General features: G+C 38.1%; 1 protein-coding gene across 2 annotated transcripts in view; it reads left to right on the plus strand.

Annotated features, from left to right (window-relative positions):
* Positions 1–27,026, plus strand: part of VCL (vinculin) — a 69,486-nt gene that overhangs the window by 1,487 nt on the left and 40,973 nt on the right. For both annotated transcript variants that reach the window (XM_068950463.1, XM_068950464.1), the window contains exon 2: positions 23,015–23,085. In XM_068950463.1, the coding sequence (XP_068806564.1) occupies positions 23,015–23,085 (71 nt within the window). The remainder of the gene's footprint in view (positions 1–23,014; positions 23,086–27,026) is intronic.

A 27,026-nucleotide genomic window follows, 5' to 3' on the forward strand; every position in this document is an offset into this window, starting at 1 on the left:
GAGGCATTGAAATACTGCATACTCCTCCAGGTAACCCTTAAGGAAGTAGAAAACTTGCTGTGCACGTCTATTAGGTTCATTTACAGACACTCTAAATTCATTTTCTAACATCAGATGTTACTTGCTATGAATCTTGTAAAATTCTTAAGTTGTTCATGGCAAGCAATATCCTTTGCCAACATATTTTAACCAAAAATGGAGTTGGAGAGTGTTTCTCCTTTTCTTCTAGCTTTCCTAACTACATACAGATAAAAATATTGTGTCATTGTTAAGTGACAGATGTGTTAATGATGCAAGATACATGGCATGGTTTTGAAATGCAAGTTATCATGAATATAATGAAGTTCAGAAGCGAAACCATGAGGCTTTTGAGTATAAAATAATGTCAAGATGACTTTTAAGTAATACATATTCATTTGATTTAGGCCTGCAGTACTTGTTACTGCAATATCTTCTCACTTTGAGATCTGCAGTCTATTACAATGTAGCTGTAACTTTTGATCCCCTGATTCCATGAATTGTACAGAATGTTACCTGGCATACCTGTGCTTCTTGTTGGGTTTTAGCTGGAACCTCTGAGTTTTAATGCGGAACACTCTGTCTCCATCGGTGAACTGATGTAATAAGAATATTGGTTGTAGGGGTATGAAGCTTGAGCATATGAAATACTTTTCCTTGAAAGGAAGACATTACAGTAAAGCTTTGCATCTCTGAGCTTAGCTTGTATCACTGGATTGTGTGATGGTTTTCCCTCCCTTCTTCTCAAAAGAAACCTAATCTGATCACACGGTATTTATTGGAGAAATGCAGAAACAGAATGGGTTTCTTCCTGCAACTTGCTGATGCCACTGTTTTTTTATTTTGGGCTGTGGATTTTGGAAGCCTCTGGTTTTCTTTTAAAGCCCATTAGCTAGGTAAAAGGAAAGACTGCTGAATTGTATTTTGCAGTGTTAATTCACAAAGAGTAAATAGAGGCAGTGTATGTAATCTTAGGTACTACTTTTAAGAAAGATTGCCTTTCTTGGTAGAATACAGCTTTGACTACACTAGGAAAAATACAGAAATAAAGTTCTGTCTATGAGTTGTTCTCAGTGCATGATTTCTAAGCATAAAGATGATCTGAGAAACTGCAGCTCCACAGAAGCGGGAATATTTGTGTAGACAGGATATCTGATTGCTAGCCTTCTAGCTACTTTACAAGTTGGTGTAGCAAAGATGGAATTGCCAGTATAATGGAGATGGTCAGGTGGCTATTAGCACTTTGGTCTCTGATTGGGTTGCTAGTGTAGCATGGAGACTGCTAAGCGTACATGATGGTAAGTACTGAGCAGCAGTGATGTGCAATGAAAGTTCAGTTTCAGTGGTAACTTGGCACATACAGCAGCAGGAATGTCTGCCTCTCTAATATGGAGTAAGGACTCCAAAGTTTTGAAGGTGCAGTACATAATTCATGTAACTTGTAGGACTACGGCACCTGTAAGTAACTACTGCTGGTAGCAGTAGCTGAAGAGCTGAGGCCTGTTCTGTCGAAGGCCTAGGAGGTATGCTAAATTGGGAAACAGGCTAGGAAATGAGAAAATGTCCTATGCTTCTGCCTCTCTGTCAAGGAAGGAGCCACTTGCAGTAACTTTATTTTAATAAAATTTTTCTTTGACTTTCCTGTGGTGGAGTAAGTGCAATGCATTGGAACCAATAAGGAGCAGAAGTTGATGGATCTTCTGAAAAAGCCTTAATGTCTTTTGCCATTGGATGAGTTAAGAGTCCTTCTCCTAGGTAACTTGACTATAGGCCTCTATATGAGACCTTGTCCTTCAGTTTAAAATTCAGCATGCATTTCTGTGTGCGTGTTTGTGTGCGCATGCACATGCGTTCCTTTGTAAAGGGATGTGCTTCCTTTTAAGGTTTACCTGAAGCTACCTTTACAGACTTTTTTTTCCTCCCCTCACATGTAAGGCTTGCGCATGCAGCAAGACCTCCTGTAGGGCTGCTTCTTTGTCAGAATATAATTGTGAAGTAAACCTAGGTATGAGAAAGTCAGATGTTGTTGAAATTAAGATGAAGTAAATATATATTTACATGTGCTAGTCTCTTTCCCTATGATAAATACTGAAGATGTGGTGTTTTGCACTCTTGTATTAGTTCCTAATGTGTATAAGTTGGTTTCTACCATGTTTTGAATATTCTGTTATTGGATAGCTTTTGTAGAACAGTAGTCAAATCATTTTGAAGTCATTTATTGAGGGAATACTTGTTAATTGAGAGATGAAATGCAAACTGTTGCCCATGTGAAATTTTGGTGTGTAGAGGTAAATGACAGAAGCTTCTTGCACAAAAATTTCCCTTCGGTTGGGGCCAAGAAAATGAGGGAGAAGCTTCAGATTAATATCACAAGATGAATAAGGTACTATGGTTTTATTGGCTTATACTTGAAGCTGAGTATATGCCTCTTATGGGATGATTGGAGTTTGGTTTGGTATTGCCTGTATCTGGAAATTTAACACAGTAAAATGCAAGAAATTATTGGGAAAAAAATCTGTATAGGTGGGTAATAACTTGGAGCTTGCCCAATATACTTTAGTGGACAGTGACATGAAATCCCAAATTCTAACTGATTAAACTTGACTGGAAGAAAATGAATCTTATGGTGGTTCTTTTTTTACAAGACATTCATCTTTTAATCAAATATCTTTCTTTAAAAAGAGGGGCTTCTGCATCGTTGTTACAGTCAACTTTCACAAAAAACACTGTATGAATATAGTGTATCTGATAGGTTTAGCTCTACCACTTCATGGAAGAAAAAAATCTCTACTTTCTTGTTGTGAACTTATAAAAATTTACATTCAGAGTAATATTATGTTGCTACCAAACAGAAATCAAATTCTGCTTTGCCTTTTTTAAACTCTCTTCACTTACTAGCTTACGGGTTCCAGCTTTCTGGCAGTATAGACCTAGCTAACTGTCACTTCTCTCTCGGTTGCTTTTGGAGTTGTCGCACAGCTTTTGCTGTTCCACCAAGCATCAACAGTTCCATAGAAGAAGCAGCCAGGTTTGATGGATAGGGAAGCAGTTCTGCCTGTAGGACCTAAGATATTAGAGGGGAACCTGTGAAAGGATTTTAAGTGCCCACAATTTAAATATACAAGAACATCCTGTAAGCGTGGAAGATGCAGAGGCCAGAGCAGGATCAGTAACTCAAGGTGATGCTGGCTTCTTGGACCAGATCACCATTCTGAAAGATCTCAGCTGCTGCTTTTGTGAGACTAAATGCCTGACCATTACCTGGTGTTTCTGACCTAAATCTTTGATTGAGCTTGATTTGTCTGAGGAAAATGATGCTAAGTTGAAATGCTCATGGTGAAAAATTCGTCAGGTGTTCACCATGGATAAGTGTCTAAGATCTTTGAAAATAGTGATCTGCTCTGAAAAGCCAGCATCTCTTCTAGTTGCATTTAAATCTATGTATTTCTTAAGTCTTTGTATGCATCCCATTTCTATTATGTGAATTCTTATAGGGAAATATTACTTTACTCTCTATTAGGTTGTTAACTATTACGCTTCTGAAACATATCCTTGATGGATGTTAGGATATGCTTTTGTTCCTCTGTTGAGATTTAGAGGCTTATGAAACTATTGTGATATTTTTCTACATGTTAATCACTAACTACAGTTAGCATGTCAAGTTAATCATCAGTGAGGATTATGAATATCCTATCTTGTAGCCATGGTTATTCAGATATATTCTGTAAATCCTGCAGGGCAAGGAACTGCTTGTCTAACACTTATGAATACTGTCTAGAGCAAGATTAAGCTTAATTAGAGGTTACATTTGACAAGAAGAACCCACTGACCTCTGTAGTATCTGGTCAGGCAGTCACTCATGTCATAGAGGTTTCTGTCCACTTCTTAAGGTTGAGAGTGGGTCTCTTTAAAATACCACCAGCTGAAGCACCTCATCTATGCATAACCAAAGACACAAGGATTACTCCCAAAACAGATGAAACCTTATATGAACATTTAGGCTATAAAGGACATAAAGTATATTTAGCATATAAAGTAACGAAGCTTTAGGAGAGTGACACTTAATGTAGCTGTAGCAGCTGTGCTGTCTCATCTCATCCTAATGCACAAAGAAAGTGCAATCACCAGAAGCAATCAGCATCTCCTGGGTGTGTATCCATGGGCCTCTGTTGGATGTGAGAAGTTCCCTGGGAGAGGGGTGCTCCCTGTGTACTGCAGAGAGCTGTGCGCTTTTCCCTGAGCGGGCTGTGAATTGCCTGCCAATAACTGCAGCCTGTGAGCTCAGGAATCACTCATGTTGATCAACTTGTGGAAGATGAAACCAGCTTTGTAACCACTGTCACTGGCACCAGAAAAGGTCAAATACGTGGCTAAGCACTTACAAGAAATGATCTGACCGTTGTGGAGAGTAGATTGTAAAACTGCTTCCTCATCCCTAGCTTGCCTTCTGGCGTACCTGACATGCCTGTATCTTAAGGTACGTGAGATAGGTATGATCTGTGGCAGACAGTTTTTCTCTGAAACAATCATTTCACTAAACTATCTTGTAATATTTATGTTTTGAAGATTATCTTGGGGAGGATGGGAAAGGAGAAGAAATTAATTGAACTTTTTCTGTACAGAATCTTCTGCATAGCACAAAAGACTGCTTTCAGGAGGCTACAGAAACTTTTGGGATTTTTTTTTTACCATAAGATTTGTAACTTGTCATGCAGATGCATAAATCTGTACCCTGCCCTCATGGTTTGTTGCACTGGAATATCTTCAAGCTGAAAGAAATGGATTGCTATAGCAGCTGATCTGAGTTCTGCTGCATTCCAAAACTTACTGCTAAATGACAAGTGAATTAGATACTCAGAGCCCCAATGAACTGAAGGTATCTTTTCATTATAGGTTTCTATGCCTTATATGTAGTAGAAATATGTGATTAGTATTAGAAAAGAGATTTTTTTCCCTGCTTCTTTGCAAGTTACTGTGTTTTGGGTTTTAATTCATCTGTTTTAAAAACTTCCTTTCTCTTTGAAACAGAACATTCTACTTTGGTATACCAACAATTTCCTAATGACCGTAATGGTATTTATACGTATGGTGGGAACAGTGGCCATCTGCTCTGAGAAAGTGGATAAAACCAGTTAGGGTGTGTGCATGGGGTGGGGGGATGACAGGCAGTGCTTAATGATTAATCAAACCAAAGTTGCTTTCTTTCTGTAATAACAAAAGCACATCAGAGACTTGTTTCTTGCTTTTATCTGTTGGGAATGAGCTTTAAATAAGTGATAAATCAGTTTCTGATTTGAATGGAATAATCTCGTTGTTCTGTTGTTCTGTTTGGAGACTTAATTTATACCAGTCTCTTCTGTGGGCTGTAAAAGAGTCTTTTGTTCTCTGTTCCTTTAAATGTTCATGGAGATGGTAAATGCCTCCATTAGTAATTATATGCAGCTTGCTTTTGGACATAAAAACTGAGAATATCATTTTGGAATGGATAACCTTAAAGTAACTGGTTGGACTTAAAAGTTCCATATGCTGACAAGATGGTGTATACCAATCCTACTCTGGAAAACTTAACGTTTGTTTCCTACTGCATAAGGAAACTACTCGAGTAAGAGAGGAGTTATTAAATCTTACTAAGGTTGGGCATGTGTGTTTTTTTTCCCCCTCTGACTACTTGTAATGATAGTTTAGAGTGTCAAGTAGCTTTCAGTGTGCTTTGAAACAAGAGGATACTGATACTCTGATACACTGGTAGTGGTATCAAACTGTAGAGACAGAATTACTTTAGAGTTTAATGAAGCAGTGAGCCAAACAGTGTGGCTCAGTATGCTTTATCCTTGGAAATGTGTAGTTTCCAAAGCTTTGACACGTGCCTTCCTCTTTCCAATATGGCTGAAATTTGAACTGATGAAATAAGCCTTTGAGAGGACGGGGGAGGGCAAGTGATGATTTTAAAGATGTGTTAGCAAACCTGTGGTGTTAACACTAGTCGCTGGAAACGATGCCTGAAGATGTTAACTAGTTGCAAATGCTGGGGTGTTTTTTGAGTTCCAGATCTGCTAGAATTCTTAAGAGCCAACTAATTGTTTTTGCCAATTATTTTTTCAAATGAAAGAATAGATCAGTCATAGTCAGCTTTGATTTGACACTGCCTAGTGTATTGCTTAGTTTTGCTAGTGGTTTATGGTTTCACAGAGCTAAGACTAGCTTTTTATTGCTACTGCTCTTTTGTACAGCTTGTATGTATTGTTCCTAAACTTGTGTTTCTTACTACGCTGTATTTACTAGATCTTGTTGGCTTTATTTTTCACCTCAAATATGTAGACAAAGTTTCTACTGTTTAGCAGTATCCCTTTTCTCCTGCTGCCCTTTCTTACTCTGAAAGCAAAGTCGGATTGGCAAACTAAACCTTAAGAGTCTGAGAATACTGTCATGTAATGTCACTTTTTCTAGTGACACAGAAATCCTTTCTCATCATTTGCTCAGTCAAATGCTGAGAAACAATTTATTTTGATACAGAGGTTGCTTCTGCTGCCATGGTTCTTAATTCTAGCAAAATGATAACCCATCTGGCATTTATAGTTTAAACACAGCAGCAGGAATTCTTATGAGTAGTGTAATACTAATTTAGACAGTAAAGTATCTTCATAACTGTTATACATATATGCACTAAATAAATTGTAATGTTTCATTGTATAATTTTTTCCTTAATTTTATATTACATCAGGGAGGAGGGAATTGACATCTAGAATGTCCTGTAATTGTAGTCTAGAGTAACAATTTGTGTTGATCCATGGAAATGTGCCAGAGGTGCCTTGCAAGTTTCTGCACTTCAAAAGACACTTAGTGCATACAAGATGATTTGCTGCATGGAGAGTTGAAATGATAAAATGAAAGCTGGATTTTTTTTTTTTACACTTACAAATATTTCACCAGCAAGTATCTCTGTAAAACATGAGCCTAGCATTCTAGCAGCACAATTCAACTGGGAAAAAATCTCTGCATGTGTAACATACATGGAAGTAGGTCCAGTGCTAATAGGTTCAGACCCCACCGCATTTGTAAGCCTATAAAGAGGTGGGACAGAGAGTCAGCACAGAAGGCAAGCCCTTCCTTTTGGCTTTCCCTAATTAACAAAATGTACCAAGGTATAACTTGTACTGTCTGCCTCTGTCCTGAGACTACAACCAAAAATTTATGTGAAAATATATTGAACAACTCACTCTGGAAGAATATCTCTTATTTTGAAGGAAATAACAATTTCCTGTGATGCCTCAGAATAATTTATTTGTATTATGAGTAATGATCAATGGATAAACAGTACTGGCTGATTAAAGAGGAAGGGGTGTGGGGGAGGGGAGAGGACTCCCTAAAGCTTACTGTGGTTACTGAAAGTGTCAGCTCCTGTTGGCTCTTAAATGATGACGGTGAAAGTCCTTGTGCTCTCACTGAGAGAATATATATTTCCAAGTACTCTGACTTCAACGTGTAGGGTAGGAAACTGAAACTGATTTATGCCAGGCTTCTGGGAGACAGAAACAAACCATTACCTATAGAAAATGTGTGCCTTGTTACTGTTGGCTTCAGGATCCATGTAAAGATAGCTTCTGTCATAAAATTGCATTGTATTTTCCATTGCTAGATACATACGCAGAATAGCTGAGGTTGGAAGGCACTCCTGGAGACTGTCTAGTCCTACCCTCCTGCTTGAAGCATGGTCATTTAGAGCTGGTTGCCTGGGGCTGTCCAGTTGGGTTTTGATGTTTCCGAGGATGGAGACTGCACAACCTCTCTGGCCACCCTGTTCCACAGTCTCTTGTATGCTTCCTTTTTATGTCAAGAATTCTGTCAGGAGCTACTTGTTCATCCATGCAGGCCTCTTGCTGCCTTTGTTTGACTTCCTGCTCAACAGAAAGAATCACCCTTGAGCTTGGAGGAGGTGATGTCTGAAAAATCAGCTAGCTCTCCTGAATCCTCCTCCTCCTCCAGGATCCTTGAAGAGGCCAAAGCCTGTTCCCCTGAAGGCCAGGGGTTGGTTACTTTATCTTGTTCCCTCCTGTTAGGATCATGAACTCCGCCATCTCATGGTCACTGCAGCCAAAGCTACTCCTGACCTTTACATTTCCAACGAGTTCTTCCTGGTTTCTAAGTATGAAGTTCAACAGAATCTCTCTTCTCCTTGGCTCCTTGGTCTATATCTACAAATGAAAAATATTATTTAGAGCTTACCTTACTTGGTAGGGAAAATCCAGCATCTCTTTTGCTTATGTGATCGTCTGAGAAGTTTTTGTCTTGAGTGTGTTGTGCTTAATCTTGGTCCTCAGTTAAATATTGTGCACAAATGAAATTCTGACTAACAGAAAATCTGTAGAAAGAAAATATTGGTTTGGCTAGTTTACAAGCTTTATGCTTTAACACTTTTGTGTTTGCCAATTTCAGATGTCTTGGTGTGCTGTAGCTGTTTGGTTCTCATTGCCCCACAACCTCTAGAATTAGGTCAATTTTGAGTCACTAGAAATAAGAGACAGTAAATTGTGTAGTAATTGAGCTGACTAAATTCTTTAATGGACTCAAAAGGTATAGATTGGTTCAAGGCAGTCTCAGTTGGGCTTGGCAGTAGGCGAAGACTGGAAAGCTTTGTCCTGTGAGGATTGCAAGTACACCATTTGCACTTCATAAGGATATTTACAAGTACTTGGTATTCTTGGATGATGTTTATCCAGCAACGAATTTTCAATAAGATAATGAAGAGACAAAAAGCAAGCTTTCCTAATGGACACGCTGATGGCAGTACCGTACTATGTGTTCTCTTCCATGTTTATGTTCTATCTGCAGGAATAGTAATGTATAATGGTATTGAACTGCTTTAATAGCCGATTCTGCATGGACTATAGAGATGAGCCTATTCCTCCTTAAATGTTGAATGGTGCATAGGAAAACAGCAATGAAAATGAATTTCTTGCTTAGGCATGGTCAAAGAAGTGCCAGAATAACAATACTGGGAGATGGTGATTGTCTCCCCTCCACCCCCAAATTGATGAGGAATACTCTGGGCTGTACTGAATAAGTCATGGTTGTCACCTTAATTAAGTCATTCTGTGATGATAAGCAGCAATTACTGCTCCTTTTTGGATATATCTTATGTTTTCTTTTTAATTCTCATCAAGCAGTTGCCCTTTAATGTAGGGAGCAGGTGAATTAAAGTGGGAAGCTTATTAAAGGCTGACCTGGAAAATCCATATAAACTTTCCTGCCCTATTCTAGTCCTACGAGCTATTTCCTGGGCACGAGGTCTTCAGCTGCAGAAGAGTCTGAAGGCTCCTTCTGTTGAGCAGAGGAGTTATGAGCAGTCACCTGGGATGTCAGTTATTCCAGCTGAGGTGCTTCCTGTGCTGTCTCCAAACTTTCCCGTGTTTGGAAGAGGCTGTGTATTGCAACCCTTTTTGAGGGGGAGGAGCATTAATACAGAATCACAGAATGGTTTAGGTTGGAAGGGACCTCTGGAGATCATCCAGTCCAACCTCCCTGCTCAAGCAGGGTCCTCTAGAGCATATTTCCCAGGATCACATTCAGACGGGTTCCTTTATGCAACTTCCTTTATGCAGGCCTTGTTTTGTTTGCCTACATAAATCATTTCTGGGAAGGAGCAGAAACGGGCTTCAACTAAGTGGCTAGTCAGTACCCTTGAAAGCCAAATACCTTGTAAGTTATAGAACTTTGGGGAGGGGTTGGTTCCTGCTGATCACAAGTTTGTGTAGGCTCTGACTGAATGGGCTTCTCATTTATGAGTAAAATACTTAAGTCTGTACACAGGCAATAAATGTTTAACCTTTTAATCTCAAAATGAAACTTACTATATAATGGAATGAAGCATTCAGCCTTCCTGTTTAAACTCTATGGGAACCTTATCAGTTGCTGACCCACATCTGTGGGATCATCTAAACTTACTCGGGAAGTTTTTAATATGGAACTGGATGATATACTGAATATCTATTGCGAAATGTTATCACTATTAATAGTGCTGCTTCAGCATCCAGCTGAAAGCTGCTGGGCAGGTTACTTTCTACTGTTGTTCTTTCTGGTGTATCTATTTGCTTTTAAAACCTAAATAAAACCTTACTTCTTTTTCTGAAGACTTTGCTCAAGATTGATCTCAAAGGTGCTTCCCACTTCAGCCTCCTACTGTGTATACATGTGTGTAAGTATCCTTCAACCAGATAAGTCTGTAAAAGCTAATTTGATTACAAAATTCACAAACCCCAATATTTTTCTTAATTTCCAATACTCAAAAGAAAACTTATTCTCAAGTGGGAATAAAAAGACTTTCTTAAATTGCCCCAGCACTTGTGAGGTTTTAGGTGAGAGAACAAGTTGGTAAACTAGTTACTGTTGATTGGGCAACACCAAAACATCCCTTTCGCAAGTCCCACTCATCTCTGCAACTTTCACAATGTAATAGTTGTGCTGAATATCCAAGCAATTAAACGAAGTTTTTCTCAGCCTCTAGCAGAGTAATAGCAAAAGGTCACTTTTTATTTAGTTTGCCTGAATTAGGAGTAATAAAAAGAGTTGGGTAGAGGAAAGGCCAGTACGTGCCAAACCACTGACTTATTATAGCAACTGAAGAAGCATTGCATGATTCCTTGCCACAGTTATGAAGAGTTCCCCTGCTTGTTCAGAAGATTAAGGAGGGGGATGGGAACCTCTAATCTTAGTTGAGTTTCTGCTCGATTTCAGACTTTCTTTGAACAAAACTGTTTTCACTGAGCAGAGCACTGTCTTTGTTTCTCTTAAGTTAATGCTGTAGAAAGACAGCATTCCTTAGGCTCTCTGGGTGGACTCAGCTGGTATTTGAGGTCAGCCCAGCCCATCTCCCTTGCAATAGGAAAGGTTGTATTTTTCTGTTAATCTGATTTTGTATAAAACATTATATAACATGTGTATATATATAATTTTTTCCTCTTCTCAGCTTAATGTCGTGATCATCAGAACTCCAGCCTATAAAATGTTTTGTCGCAATTGCAAACTAACTTTCAGCATATCATTTTGCTCTGGAAGCTTTTTTGGAGAAGGGTGGCTGGGATCTTTGTCCTATTCTCCAGTTCCTCAGGGCAGTGAAATGCTAAGGGACCTTGCCACCTGAAGCAGTTATTAACTGCTGTGAAGAGCTGTTGCTTGGCCTTCGTTGTGGTAGATTTGTACACCAAAAGCTGCTGTTTTTGCAGCTTTTCTTTGCTGAGAACTGAAGCTTTCCTGCATGTGGCTGGCTTGTTTTGAAAATTTTGACGCTGACAGTTAACCAGGTCATGATATGGTGTTGCAGGAAAAAAAACTAGGAAGGATTTTGTAAACTTGATGCTTCTAGCTTCCACCTTCATGACAGAGTATAATTTACCTTTTGAGACTGTTTTTCGAATTGGCTTGTTAGCTGACCCGAAAACTTGTATTTGTTGTGTTCCATATTGTATAATGGGTATACAGAAGAGTAGTTCTCTTCTATTTCATTGCTTTTAAATCTAGAGTAACTTTCTTAACCAAGTGAGATAGTGTTGGGAATAGGTGTTGCTGCATGTTGTAGGAGATTTTTTTTAGATTGACAGCCACAGTGCCAATTCTGTTCTAGTGCTTCTTTAGTGCTTCCAGCTTCTCATTTCACTTCCATTTTTGTAGTGGATAAAAGGAAATACAGCTTTAAATGTATCTTTGCTGAGGTTTAAAGGATCTTTTTTAGGATTTGCTATTAAAAATCTGAAAGGATTGAACAGCTAAACATTACCTGCAACTTCTCAAAGTGATAGAAATTATACTAACAAGGATTGACAGTGCTTTGGTATCCTGCCTCTAATGAGGAGCTGATTTTATTTTTTCAACTCTGATCTTCTAAAGTGGAGTGAGCAGTGGTCCACTGTTGTCAGTTGACTGGATAATAGTGTATTTTTGTGCAGTTTCTAGCACAATGGGCTCTAAAACACTACCGCACTACAAATTAGTGATAAGTTTTTTTCTCTTTGATTAAAGAAATTGAACTTTGATTATATTTTTAAATGGTTTAATGTCAAATTTATAGATTCACTTCTAAAACATGTTTATAGAGGCTTTAATTCTGTACAACTTTGAACTACTAAAGAATTTGAGAGAGTTTGCATTGGTGGGGAACAAGCAACTAAGATGATTCCTTTCCCATAAGATTATTCCTTCCATGAAGCCAGGCTTTGGCCGGCTTTGTTAGTCATTGAAACTACAAATACCTAGGCTAAAATTGCCTATTTCATGTACTCAATTGTGACCTTAAGTAGTTGCTTCCTGACTCTGCCTAATCTTCCCCTCTGTATCAAATGGGTAGTGGTATTAGCCTGGTGTTTCAAAGCTGCATTGAGCAAGTCCTTCCATCCTGCCAAGCATGTTCAGATGTTGCTGTCTATAGTAATAGGGCCAAAGAAATCTGTTGGTACAAATAACAATAGCTTTCCAGTAGGAACTTTAAGAATAATACTTTTTGCGTAAATGCAGAGATGTGTACTATAACGTGCACTAATGTTAATGCAAAGCACTATTCTAGAAGTAGGCAGGCCTAGCACTATTTTGAACAGAAACAGATGTTAACATCTGAATGCAAACTTTTTAAAGTGGCTAAGAGTAGGTTTTAGTCAAGATGGCATGGAAGACTATAATTGTTCTGAGTGAGAACTTTATCCTTTAATTCCTTCTACAGACCTAATTAAAATTCTTGAAGGAGCTACTAATAGCTCTTAAGGGGAAGGAATTGGCCAAATTACAAAACTCTTTTATATATACATATATATATAGGGTTATGTACTTCCACAATGGAAAATTTTTACTACACTGCTAACTTCTGCTGTGCCATAATGTTTAGCAGCCTTTACCATGAATGGCACTTCATCTCTTCAAAAATAGTTTTCTCTTTCAAGGTAAGTCAAGAAATAAGTGGCAGGTGCTACTGAAAATAAGTGCTTTTTCAAGCTTTTTGTTTATGTAAGAAGTAATTTGTTACTTTATGATATCGTGAGCTTAAGCTCTATTAACAGTTAATTTTAGTAGCAGAGTAAGTCTCTTTTTAATTCAGAACTAATGCCAGATCAGATGTTTCTTTATTTTTTTTTAACATCCTGTCCTGTGTCAGGTATTTCTGCCAACTGAATAGCTGGTTTGTTATTGTTTGCAAGTTCTTTGATGACTCTGTGCCTAAGTGTGGTGTAGTCTACGGGCTGAATTCCTTGCAGAGCGCACAAGCTGTCGTGAGCACTGAAAGCAAAATCAAGTTGGAAAATAATCATAAAATATGAAGCTTTTGACACTTAACGTGTTAATGGTGCTGTAAATGAGCATTGTTCTTGGAAAATGGTTCATTTGTAGTCCTTCATTCTGTTTAATATGAATAGGTACTGTAGTAGCTACTTAAAGCATCACATTTAACATGAGCAATGATTTACTCCATGAGTTTATTGTGTACTTGAATTACTTGCTTCTCAAGGAAAATTAGACTCTTATGATAAAAGATGAGACCACATTTTCCAGTATTTAATGTTACAGAAGGTGAATAATTGCTGTAAAATGCCAGATGTTAGTCATCTCAGAAGAGTTTTACTGTACTAGGGCTCATGCCAAACAAGTGAGATGCAGGTTCCTGTTGCTTCAACAATATATTAATAAACTCATTAAAGTATTTTTAATTAACATAATAAAGGAACAGTGAGAAATGTTGACTTATTGATAAAGCTAATTTTAGACAGTGTCTTAGAGAAACACTAGGATTAAACACAAGGATGGTCAGAAGAATGCTGCAGTTTCCTGCATTGGCAGGTTGACTTTTCAAATAAGCAGATAAAGTAGCATCACTTATGTATCTATTCTGTCTCAGTACATTGTTTTGTGTTAAAGGTAGTTTATGTAACCCATCAAGATTATGGAAGTGGAAGTAGATACTTCCTTGACAAGGATACAGTTAAATAGGTTGGCATTTATGACAGGCACAGAAGACCAAGTCCACTAATTTGGAACATGTTGTGGGGGAATAATTATTGTAAAATGTTTGGAATTGCTTGAAGTGAATGGTCATTTCCAGGAAGTGGTTACATTTAGAATCTTAACATGTAGTGTCATGTAAATGATAGGGTAGTAAGTATTGTTCCATGTTTGGTTATTTTCCTACTGATAAAAGCCTCGTCCCTATCTGGTGCTAGAAGTGAGCCTTTATTCAGATTTAACATGGTCTAAAGTCTATGATGATTCATATTCCTCCTCCCCTGCTATCAAAAGTGTATTCAAAGTAACTGCTTTTCCTTCCTCAAGCCCCATGCTTATAAATGTTATCCTCCTGCAGGGAACTGCTGATATCTTGAACTTGCAGAGGGAAAAATTGTTACTCTGGAACCACTGACATTCCTTTGGGGGGGAGGGTGGGGGGGACTAGGAAGCAGTACTGACCTTTCTTTTTACAGAAAAGGCAAATCTGTGTTAAACAGTCTGGTATTTGGAAGTAGGTCCAAGTCTACATATCATGAATAGATGTTAAAATTCAATCAGTGGCAGCTGACTTATGTTTTCAGCTGTGATACATTAGAATTCTTCATGTGGTTAACAATGCTTGTGAAGTTAGTTGTGGGTTTCTAAAAGCGGAAATGGGCTATAGAAAGTAACAAACAGATTTTGTAGTTAACTAAATACCAGAGTGAATCCATGGGTTTTATAGTGGCCAAGCTTTATCTACAGAGGCAACTGTGATGGATGACAGCTTTTGAAGAGAATAGGTGACAGCTTTGAAGAGAATAGGTTTAGAGTGCAAGTACCTGGGAATAGAAAGAAGATATTCTTGTCACCCATGCAGTTTTGTCTTAAGTGTCAGCTTTCTCTGTGCAGCAAAAGCAGTGTCATGCATATACTTTAACTTTATATTTGATACAATGTTCCTGCTCTCTAAAAGAAGTTACTAGTATTTTTTCCTTTAGTGTTGTACCTTCCTGAAGTGCTAGCTGTTTCCTTGTAACTCACTTCTACAAGGAACTACTCTTAAGGGTGGTGAGTTTTGCCACTTTATGTACAGTTTAAGCTTACGTTTTTATTTGACAACACTGATTTTTTACTTACTCAACATGTTCCACCTTTTCAAGGTCTCTTGTTATCGTACTTTTTTGAAGTTCAGGCCTTATTCCTTGAAATTGAGCTCTTGAACTTCAGTCTCCGTTTGCTTTGTGCCCAATTTAGTTAGACATCTTTGAAACATGAGAGGAGGACGCTGCAGTGTTATGACTCTGAAATTTATTATTCAAAATAACAGAGAATGCAAGTTCATTTATTCTTTCTTTTTTCAGTTCCTTGAGTATTATCTGTGCCAACACATGGATGAGTAAAAATACTAGTTTAAAATTACTGTTACAGAAGCCACTTGCAATTCAGTTTGTCATTCTGCTGAAAAGGTGGTCTGGGGAGAAGGTCTGTTAGAGCCTACATAAAACTATTGCTTTGGTTGATTTAAAGAATATCTATCCAGTGCTATGTTTGGCATCAATTAGAAGCATGAGTTCTCATGGGTCAGTTTGCCGTTTCTGGAAAGAAAACTCTCTTCTTCAGCTGACCTGTGAACTTCCTATAATGAGGCTTTTTAAGAGTTTTTAGCTCTGCTGGTAACATAACAATCATAGAAATATCTGGAGTATGTTCTTATCTGACTTGACACATCCTGTCCCCTCAATCATCCCCAAGTATCCCCATTAGTGAGGAAAAAAAAAACAAAACCTTGTGTGCATGTTGGAGAGGATTTTAGTCAATATTAGCCGATTGTCAGTGAAGATGCCAACCTACCAGCAGCATTGTGGCGTGTGATGTTCTGTTGCTTGCCCCTTAGAAAGGCATTCCATTAAGGAGAGAATTTAGCTCTATGGTATCATCTGTGCTATCTTTTTAGGACAGTACTGATTCATTTATATATCATTAGCAGAGTATATTATAAAACTTAGTGATAATCCACAGTTTTGGATACATGGGAATGAGCTGGAAGAGCTCTTGAAGTCCACATGATTTTTTTTTTTGGCACAACAGCCTTTCCTGTGGCAGTTACTTGTAAGGTAGAAGTGGCTAACTGCAGTTGTGCCTTTCACTTGTAAAGGACAATTGCTGCATTTTCTTTTTATTCCCAGGTGGGTTTTGCATATGCTCAAAGATCTATGTGATTTTATTGAAGTGGAGAATAGAGTATGTCTTAAAGTAGTTTTACTCAAAAGTACTATTTCAGAAGAGAAACACTTCTCTTTATGAAGGAACTATTTTCTAAATTAAAATAGTTCTGTAAAAAGTCTCACTACGGCATACTCAATATTTGCTTTTACTTCCTGTATTGAGTGTGCATCTTGTAATCTGCTAAAGCAACCAAGCATCAACTTTATTCCGTCCAGGGTCAATCAGCATTAGCAGCATGAATAAAAATAACTTTTGATACCCAAATGATGTCATTTCTGATTTCCATGTGGCTCTTGTTCCATAGTTGCATGTTTTACTTGGACTGCAGGAGTTCCTTGGCCCCAAGGCATTTGAAACTCGTCTTAATCTCCATTGTAGACAGGTAGGTCAGTTTGCTGCTATTAGGGACCAGATGGCTGGAGTGTTCTAATTTACTCGACTTACTGACTTATATTATTACAGAGGAGTTTGGAAAGGTGCCCTGCTATGCCTGGAATGCACTCTCTGGGGTCATCATGAGAAAATCAGGAGCCAATATGCAGCTTCCATATTAACTGAAAGGCAAAGTGGCTAGGCTCTGATTCAGCAGTCTCCTTAGATTCATGCCTAACTTAAAAAAAAAAAAAAAAAAAAAAGAGTAGTCTTGTTGACTAATGTCAGTGGCAATACATGTGCATTGTTTGTGGTTTGCATAAACTAAATGCAAGAAGAGAATTCAGCTGCTTATTTCTGTAGGCTTATTTTTCTAGCTGTTAATTGCATCATCCTAATCTGCTGCAGATAATAAGCAGGAAAATTTAAACAAAGCTTCTTAAAACAGTGTTAAACTATTTAATTGCAAGTGACACATCAATCCTGTTCTTAGACTTAAGTCGGGGGGGGGGGGAAGGGTGGAATGATGAACAAACTTGAAATTTGCTGTTAAATGCTTGCAAGAGAGCTTTTGAAGGAAAAAACCTGTTTTGCAAAAGTTATGCTTTCTTCTACCTGCTTGCAACATTGATTTTTTTTTTTGTTGTACTAGATGAGAAAGATTAGACTGTGAGGAGTTGCAGGTAAATGTAGACCCCTATATTTTTCTAAAAGCATTTCAGGATTGTTTGTCTGTTTTATTCATTCACTGCAGGATGTTTTACCTTTACTGGAGGCTGATAATGTCATCTGATTATAATTTCTGAGTGACTTGTGAAATTTGGATGGGACCAAGACGTTTCATGATGTAACCCAAACCTATTTGATATGCATTTGGAAAAAGTTTGTTCTGCTATGCCAGGATGCGTGCAATTCTTTTTTCCTAAAGTTTATCACGTGGATGATGGTGTCTAGAGGCCAGGGCATGGTAAAACAACAGTCACTCTAAGAGCTGTATTTCAAGACAATCTGAGTGAGAAAGTTAGAAATATTACTAAAGTCTCTACAGTTGATATGCTTGATACTGTAAATAAGAACAGAACATGTCCTGCAGCCAAAATAGTAGGGCTGACAACAGTAAAGGAAATCAGAGCTGTGCCATTTGGCTGCTTTTCCCCTGCTTCAGCTTCTTCTTTCTTCCCAACATCTTGCACTGTTAACTTGGCTGAAATGACTGGTTTTGCTAAGGGAAGACTGAGCGATTGTGAAGTAGTCATTGAACCCTTGCCGTATTTGAGCCCACTGAGATAAACAAGTTCTGAATTCGGTTTGAGTTAAAGGACCTGCTTTGGCTTTCAGTGGACACGCCTTGCAGGGAGAAGGAAGAGCTCTGTGAAGGGTATAAGACCACAATTGTGAGCTGTATTAACTTCAGCTGTCGTTTTTCTTCTACTGTCATGTGCAAGAGCAGAATCTGTAACCTGAATTCAGAATGTTTTCATGAAGTTTTAATTCTTTGCCTAATGTTGTATTTTTTTAAATCTCAACTTGAATGTAAGACATGCCAGCAAGGAGTAGGCATACATTTAGCGTAACATCTGCTTGCTTCTAGTGTTTCTTGATAGATTGTTCCTAGTCTTGAAATCTAGGCCGCTTTTTCTTAGAATGCAAAAAAAAGCGACTCTGACTTTTATTTTGTAGTGTGTCTTAGTGGTTTTCCATTATACCAAATACTTCAGTGTTTTTTTTTTTTCAGGACAAATATCTAAAGGAATTGAGGAAGAAGCTGCAGAGAACTTCATGGAGCTGCACTGATTTAAAACAAATTTCTGATGTGAAATTTAACACTTGCATTGTAATGTCATGCTTCCAGGAGGCGTGCAAAACATGGAAAATGCATAAGCCAGCAACTAGATTTTAATGTGCAGTGACTCATAGTGAAATCCAACATATGGACTAGATCACTTTCTTTGAGCAGTGCTTTGAATTTGTCTAGCCGAACTTATGTCCTTTTTTCTTAGGAGAAATCTGGGGCTGCACTAGTGTTACGATAGGACTGTATTCTTCTGTATTCACAGGGGTATTCTTAGGCTCCTTCTTAAAGGATAGATGTTTTCAACTGGCTTTTGGAATGCTGTAGAAAATAGTTTCTTTTTAAAAAAAAAAAAAAAAAGGAAGGGGAAATCATATAAGCTGCAAGGAGGATTTCATTTCCTACAGGTCTTCAATATACGAATTCAGAAGAAAAACTTCGATATAACAAATGCTAATAAACTTTGGGCTCTCATCTTGATATTTGTGTGTTTTGTTTTTTAATCCTGTATGATGCATTCAGTTTGTGCTTCCAAACTGTTTCGTACAAGTAGGAGAACTAGAATTACTTGATGTTTGTGGTGTGTTTATTTAAACAAAGTCTAAAAGAATTATAGAAGCTGGAATTCTTCCCATCCTCACTGATCAGCTGTTCTTAGCTTTATCTGGCAAGCTAAGAAGATGGAAAAAGGGCCTTGTGGGGTACCTTTGTCCCATCTCTACTACAGCAGAAACAGATATGGCAAAAAAGCTGCAAAATTGGTTATAAGGAGAAAAAACTCAGCCTAAGCGGAGTGGTTTTCTCTTGGTTTTTACATGATGGAAAATATTCCCCAGAAGGAAGCTTAAAACATACTCATCTTCTAGTCAGTGGCATGAGAGACCTCTGAAAAAGGTTAAAGGACAGAAGCAGCAGGAAATTTCAGTCTCCCCTGGTCCTTCTAGTAGCATTCCTAGAAGCCTCTTCACTGTTCACATTTGCCCTTTGACTTGTGGGCATCCCCTTTCGTTCCCATTTCTAGACATATTGATTCTTTGTTCGTCATCGCTGAGTAGTGCTTGTTCTCCCTTTATTTGAATTCAACTGTTTTGTTTCTAATATAAGCTGCCACTTTACCTAAAGAGTATCGAAATGAGTACTGATGAGTAGAAGTCCCAACAGTGAAACTACCTTGGTAAGCTTTCTGTGATAATGTCCGTTCCTCTTTCACTGCTCTAGGCAGGTACAGTGTTCACGAAGTTAATGTCTCTTTACTCTGTTAAGCAATGGAAAGTTTCTCTGGAAGTATGAGTAGTGACTACTTCAATATTATTGAAAATAATTCCAAGCTATAGAAGCTTAGATTCTTTGGAAGCTGTTGCTTCCCACTTAGCTAGGGAAGCTTAGAGGGTAAGGATATCTGAAACTCCAGTGGGAATATTGTGTTTTTTCCCCCCCTACATTTATCCTCTTGGATAGAAATAAAATTTAGGTTCCTTAGATAATTGCTTTGTGTTAACATCAAACTGTACAAGCCTTCTGTCTGAAATAGGTAAAGAGATCTTTAAAATAAACCAACAAAAAACTTCCTTGATTCCCATAGTATTTGAGCACAGAAAAAGTGTAACTGAGTGAATGTTTACGTTGTGTTGCTCTGCAGTGTGTCTGAGAATAACTTAGTTGACATAAAATTCAGTATGAAGAAACCAGATCTTACTAAAACAAATAACAATTCCCCTCACCACAAAGTTAAAAGGGAAAACCTACGCTACCTCTTCTGGGGGTTGTGTATGTTTAAAAAGTCATCAGCGTGACTTTGTTTTGAGACTTGGTCCGTTAAACGGTATATGGAGTAGGTTGGCTCTTTACATGCCATCTCCATACCTTGGTTACAAGTGCAAAGACCGCAACTTCTAAAGGTTAATAGCTATGCAAATATGAAATGCTCCCCTTATGAAACACAGGGATTTGTTTAAACTGCAGAGATTCAGTGAGTGGTATGTGGAGTGTTGCAGTCCAAAATATGGTAGAAGTCCTTTTTCTAGAAGGGTAGGGGACCTTTTTAATAGGCCTGATGGGAACTGCCTGAAAGCTATTATCTTTTCTGTGTGCTCTATGGTGCTGAGGATATTTGAGGAATGAGTGTTTCTAATTTGTGGTGAGCTTGGGAGAGAAATGGGCTGTCTAAAATTTAGAGTTTAGGGCAAAAATTAGATCTATGTTTCATGGACTTACTGAGGCTGAAACTCCCTACAAAAAACAAAAATGGAAGTTGTCTCGTATCCTACCTGTTACTTCCATTTGAAGACTAAAGAGCCTAGCTAGGCATAGCAGAGAAGTTCTTATGACTGGGAGCTGTTGGATGTTTGCTCCAAAGAGGTCTTGTGAGTGACAGAGTTTGAGCTATCCGTGTCAAGGTCTGTTTCATTTTGTATATCCTGCCTGTTCTTTGATACCAGCTACACATTAAAATATGGTGATTGCTTATATAAATGAGGTACCTCATTTAACCTCAAAGATTCAGGTTGGTTTGTTTACAAAGTTAACGTATAGAAATTAACTCAGCTGCCACTGAAAGGTTTAAAAAGGTTTACTTTGAGAAGTCTTTCCAGAAGACTTGTGGTCTACTGAAAAAATTTCACCTAAATTTATGCTATCTAGTTGCAGTGTGGGTGAAGACAGCTGTATCAGGTTTGTGGGCTAAATGTTGCATCTTATGAGTTGAACCTAGGTATACTTTATTTTTAGAAAAGTTTAAGAAGAGACTTTGCTTTCCAGACAGAAGAAACACTTTTGTTAGTAGAATTGGCAGTAGTTTCCATGAAGTTTATTGTAGCACGTGAAAAAGTTGTTTCAGAGTTGTTCCTGGTTGACTATTCAATATTTAAAAAAAGCAAGCTGAATACTGATTGTTAGGGGGAGCTTTGAATTAAAGTTCTTTTGTTGTAAATTTAATTTTTTATGCATTCTTTAAAAGCTGCATATCCTCAGGGTGTGCTCTTTTTTTTTTTTTTTTTAACAAATTGATCTATATGCAGATTGGTACAGCTGAGAAAGAAAGAAATCTTGAAGGAAATGGAATTTTACCCAGTGGCTTTTTGAAATAAAATATTACTCTTGGTTTTCACCTGGTGATAGCCTTCTATCTTCATCTGAATGTGTTCCCTGTAATCCACATTACGTAGGCTTAATGAGAATTACTCCTGTTCTGTTATGTTTTTTACATGCATGTGCACACACATGCAAGGCGGGGAGGGAGGAATAGTTTCATGACCTGGAGTGGAAATAGTTAGAACAAAGCAGGCAAGCTGTCAGTGGAAGGTCACATAACCCTGCCCCAAGAAGAAAAAGGAGCATGATACACTTGTAACTGTGCTGCTGAGGCATTTCCCTGCTCCCCCATGTGCCCCCCCTCCCCTGCTCAAGACCTTGGAGGTAAAGGAGTCATGGCAATACTGTAGTGCTGTGCACTAGCTGGCGGTGGTGCTGGTACTGTGAGTTACAATAACTAGAAGAGGTAGAAAATCATGGTAAAACTGAAGACCTTTAACATCTTTGCTCTTTCCTCTGTTGCTAGTAAATACATGCATGAATACTTGCAAGTGTAGCACTGGTAAGTTTGGTGTCTTTTTTTTTGTTTGCTTTTTTAAGTTAAACGTAGACGAGCCTGTTGTGTGCATGACCCAAATGAACTATTAGGGCCAGTGTAATTCTCTAAAGCCCCCCTGGAAAGGACCAAAGTAGCAACATCGATTTTTGGCAAGTGGAATGAGTTTGAAAGGAAATGGTGTTTCTGGAGTCCTGTACGGCATTAGAACTTTTGAGTACTGTGCATATTGGCACACTGCAACTTCTGTCAAAGGACAGCAAATCTTTAAAGAGCAGCTGATCAGAGTTTTTCAGTGCTATCTTGTCTAGCTTGAGCAGGCCTGGCAGCTCTTAAAACAGGCTAGTGTCTGGGTTAAAGACCTTCTGCTTTGTAATGCCTTTTTGAATGGCTTATTCAGCTGGAAAATACAGTGGACAAAGGAGCTGGAAATATTTTGTCAAGTTGGTGATCTCACAGTCGAGAGAGTCAGCTAGTGATTATAAAGACTTGTATTGTGTAACACAAGGGCTGGTGTATAGAAAAATCCAGATCTTATTCTCTTTCTTTATTAACTTTTATATAATTATTTTTTCCTAAGGAGGGTGTGAACGTGGATGTGGGAGTATTGTCAATAATGACCTACATTTTTCTAATAGACTAGATAGATTGAAAGGCAAATGGAGATAATTTTTTTAACTTTGAATTTGATTTTTGACTTTTGGGGGGAGTTGGGAGAGAAGCTTAGAGTTCATTGTGATTTTTTTCTTGTTTGCTTGCTGTGTTTAGTTGCACTGTTTTTTTCTGAAACAGAAAGAAGAAAGCAGAAAGAAGAAAGAGCTCCTCCCTCCCCCAAATAATTTAGTTGCAATGCTGGTAGGAGACAAAACGTGATTTGTAAGGCATTAACATTTGACTAACCCAAATATGTAAAAGATTTAAAACTACATATGGCAACAACAAACATAGTTTGTTGAAAGGAACTGTCATTGGTGCAAATGCATTTTTGTTGCTATTTTATTTCATCTAGGCTTTACACTGAAATTCTGAATCTTAAGCATGACTTCTTTCTCCTACAGGTTGGAAAAGAGACTGTGCAGACAACAGAAGACCAGATCTTGAAAAGGGATATGCCACCCGCGTTTATCAAGTAAACTCATTTATATTGTCAAATCTTCTATTGTAGGTACAGGAGATGTGCCCCAAAGACAGGTCATTGTTACTCATTTCTGTTGTACAGATTAGAAAATATGTAGTTCTTTGTGGACTTGAGGCTCACCTTCTTCAGGAATGACCTTTCAGCCAATAGTGACTTTCCTGTTACGTTTTATTTGTGTGGGTAGCTATCTGTCTATACGTGTTGTCTTTGTCTTCTCCAAAAATAAAGATGTTTCGTAATAACCACGGCCCTTATCTATGTTCTGGTATTATGCCTAGCAATGCCAAAGCTAATGTGTGGTGTTTTCACAAAATCTTTTCTATTAATTTGGTTGATGAAGTGTGCATGTGGCAGTATAGTCAACTGATACATGATATCACTGCTTGGAAATCTAAGACATTTGAAGAGCAGTAACTGACATTTTTATTTAAGTTCATGGCTCAGTATTGAAGACAAATAACTTTTCTCCTGCTGCCCTAAGTCTTAAAATGATGCCTCATTTTTTTTTCCTATTGTGAAACTGCCAAGCTTATTGTCAAATCAAAAACTTTACCTGAAATTATTTTATCTTACAAGCCACTGAAAGTAGTGGCTTCTCTATTAGCATTCTCTGCTGATGGGTACAAAATGAATGAATATCTTACTATATTCCTGAAGACAGAAGAGGCAGATATTCTAAACCAGAAAGCCCTGAGGCAACTAGGAAGATAATAGAATGGAGAACAGAGGTGACATACAAAGAGAAATTTCTGTGAAGCAGTGAATATGAATTTATTTGATTGCATTGTAGATTGTCAAAACAACAAAAAGTGACTAGGACGAGGTGATGTTAGCAAAAGAGCAGTGAAGGTTCATGAATGAAATAGCTGAATTTTTAGTGATGTGTAACCTCTCACTTGAGACTACCTGGTATGTCAGAAGTGGAGGTAATGCTTTTTAGGGGAGTCTAGGGAACAGGAGGTCAAGAGGTCTGATATATCTTTGAGGCAAATGACTAGGAATTCTCTAATAGAGAAGGGAATTAACAGGCACCCAAGTAAATAAAAATTGCTTTGGGTGAATTGACAATGTTTTTGTAGAGAGAAATCCTGGCTTTCCAACATCTTATGTTCTTAGAAATATCACAAAGATGGATAAGGCTAATCCAAGTGATACAGTCTATGTGGATTTCTAAAAGTTTTTGGCAAAATCTGCAGACTTTTAAGAAAAAGTAGGCACAAGGAAAGGAGGAAAGTTCTTGCACGGAAAATAAAAGATTCAAAGTGAAAGGAAACATTAAATGGTTGCCTCTGACAATAGCGGGAGGTCATCAGCAGGGTTCTACAGAGATCTGTGCTGGGATTTGTGATTTTAACCATATTCACAAATGCCCTGGAAACTAGGATGAGCAATGAGGTGAAAGAACTTCTTGGTGAGCAGAGGTCTGATGCAGGGTAGTGAGGATGACAGAGAAATTGCAGGAGGACAAGATTAAACTGAGGGAGTTGATATCAAGTGTGGATGGAAATCATTTTTATAGATCTGAAGGGATGGGCATGTGGGTGAGTAGCAACTTCAGCTTTAGATAGGATGCTTGACTCTGAACTGACCATCACTACTAGCGAGGAAGATCTTGGAGCTCTGATAGATCGGTGAGAGCATCCATTACGTGCTCGGTAGTGGTCAAAAAAGCTAGGATTATCAGCAAATGACTAGGACTGTAATGTCACTGTATGTGATTCTCCTGCACCTTGAATACTGCCTGCACTTCTGGTCCCTCAGTTTTAGAAAGGATGTAGCAGAACTGGAAAAGGGCATAGAAAGACTTTGAGAATGGTAAAAGGTATGGAATGGCTTCTGTATAAGGCAAAGTTGAGTAGGCTGGAACTCTTCAGCCTGGGAAAGGTGCCAGAGGAAAGATGGGGACCAACAGAGGTCTAAGGAACCATGAGTTGCATGGAAGTGTGGTTAACTTCCAACACTCTTGCAGTGTAAGAGCTTGAAGGTGGCATTACATTAAGCTAATAGTTTAAAAAAACAACAAAAGGCAGAGCTGCTTCATACAATAAGTGATGTCCTGATAGAATTCTTTGTATTAGTTTGGAAGATAGCAGGCAAGTACTCAGAGGAATTCATTGAGGGTTATCAAATAGACAAACCACAGGAAGTCCCATGAGCTGAAAATAGTTGGAGGATGGGAGAGCGCTCAGAGGAAGTATGATAACTGCTTGTCCTGTTCTTAGCCATTCTTAGGCATTCACTTGCAGCTACTTTTGGAGACAGGATACTAAGCTGAATGGGCCTTTCATACAATCTGGACAGTATATCTTAAGCTGTGTTTCTGGTGTGTGATCTCGTTTGGTTGGGTTTTTCAGGGTTGTTTTTTTTGTTTTGGGGGGAGGGCTGTTTTGGGACTTTGGTTACTGTTTTTGGAGGGGGGTATATGTGTATTGAAATGAACTAAAATTTTTTTCTTATTCCTTGGGGAGCTGTATATAAACATGTAATTTTGTTTGTGCTCATTTTCTAGGATGCGTAGAGTTTTTGGTTGATTTCCAGCTTCTTGTTCACTAAGGGGAATAAGGGATTAAGGAAAAGAGACTGCCTTCTGAATTGCTATACAAAAACCAACCTCTAATAACATTTACCACATTCTGAAGACTTATGTAGTCAAATTATTATAGAAATGTGATGAAAGCTTAAAGAATTCTTTAGTGGGGTGCTGCTGAATAGTAACGTTTTTGGCTGAGTACAAGAACCTTTTCTGCAACAATTTGTGACTGCTTAGAGGGTAGTACAATGAAAAATGAGAAGCAGAACTATCTATCACAATAATGAAAACTGTTCCACACAGTACTTACCTAATATCCTGCATGGGATAACATATGAGTGATGAATGATGGATGACCTTTATGAATGATAGCCCTTTGCATTTGTTGTTTCTAGTTAATCGAGAGTTTATATGAAGAAGAACTAGCACATGCTAACAGTTCTTTGTTCACATGGTGGAACATTCTATCACTGACTTCTCTGGTGTAGGGACAAGTGACAGCTGTGAGTGAGCTCCCAAAGGAGCTTTACCTGCTTCTGCATTAAGGAGCAAGACTTGGATGTAGGAGGCAAAATGGAAGAGAGTTCTTTTTTGAGGAGAGGGGTGTTCATTTCTAAACTGCTAATTCAAGAATTGAATTAGGAAGTGCTTCTCCAGGGCTTGTTCAGACATGGCCCTTGTTTTTTCCACTCGGAGACCACAAGACCTGGAGGGAACCAATTTCCTGGAGGATAATGGAGGAGATGTTGTTCTTCTTAAAGACTGTTTTTTTTTATTTGCCTGAGACTGACATTGAAGGTATATAATGAATATTTGATGGTACTAGTTGTAAAGTTTTCCAGTAGGAGTGTGATTACAACCAGCAAAATTTTCTTAGCCATGGGGAGGCTAGCATGCAACCCTTCACTTGCTGCTGACATAAACCATTTTGGAAGCATTGACCTACAGTTAAAACATGCTGTGTTCTGTATCTTAATTGTCTTGGTCCCCAGGGAGCATGAATAGTGTACAGAATTTAAATCAGATGGTTCTGCTGTGTGTTCATATTACTTTTTATAATTCTATTGTAATGAAGAAAAAAACTGTAATCTCTGTGCAAAGAATAGGGTAACATCTGAGTTGTTTGCATGTGAAATAATAGAAATAGCATTATGGTTTTATTTATTAAATGAGTTTGTGTGCAGACAAATTTTTAACACTATTTTTGTAGCCAAGCTGGAGCAGCATTGCTGGTCAACTGTATTAACAAAGTTATGTTACTGTAGAGTATTTACTTTTAAAATTATATTTCTGCAGCTTTAAGTAATCTAAACTGTAATGAGTAAACTGACTACAACCTGAGCGATTAGAAATTGAAAAAAGTGCTACTCGGGTATTAAAGGCACAGTCTTGTATTTTAGAA

Source organism: Struthio camelus, chromosome 7 (assembly GCF_040807025.1).
Source record: "Struthio camelus isolate bStrCam1 chromosome 7, bStrCam1.hap1, whole genome shotgun sequence".
In the NCBI taxonomy this organism is placed as follows: domain Eukaryota; kingdom Metazoa; phylum Chordata; class Aves; order Struthioniformes; family Struthionidae; genus Struthio; species Struthio camelus.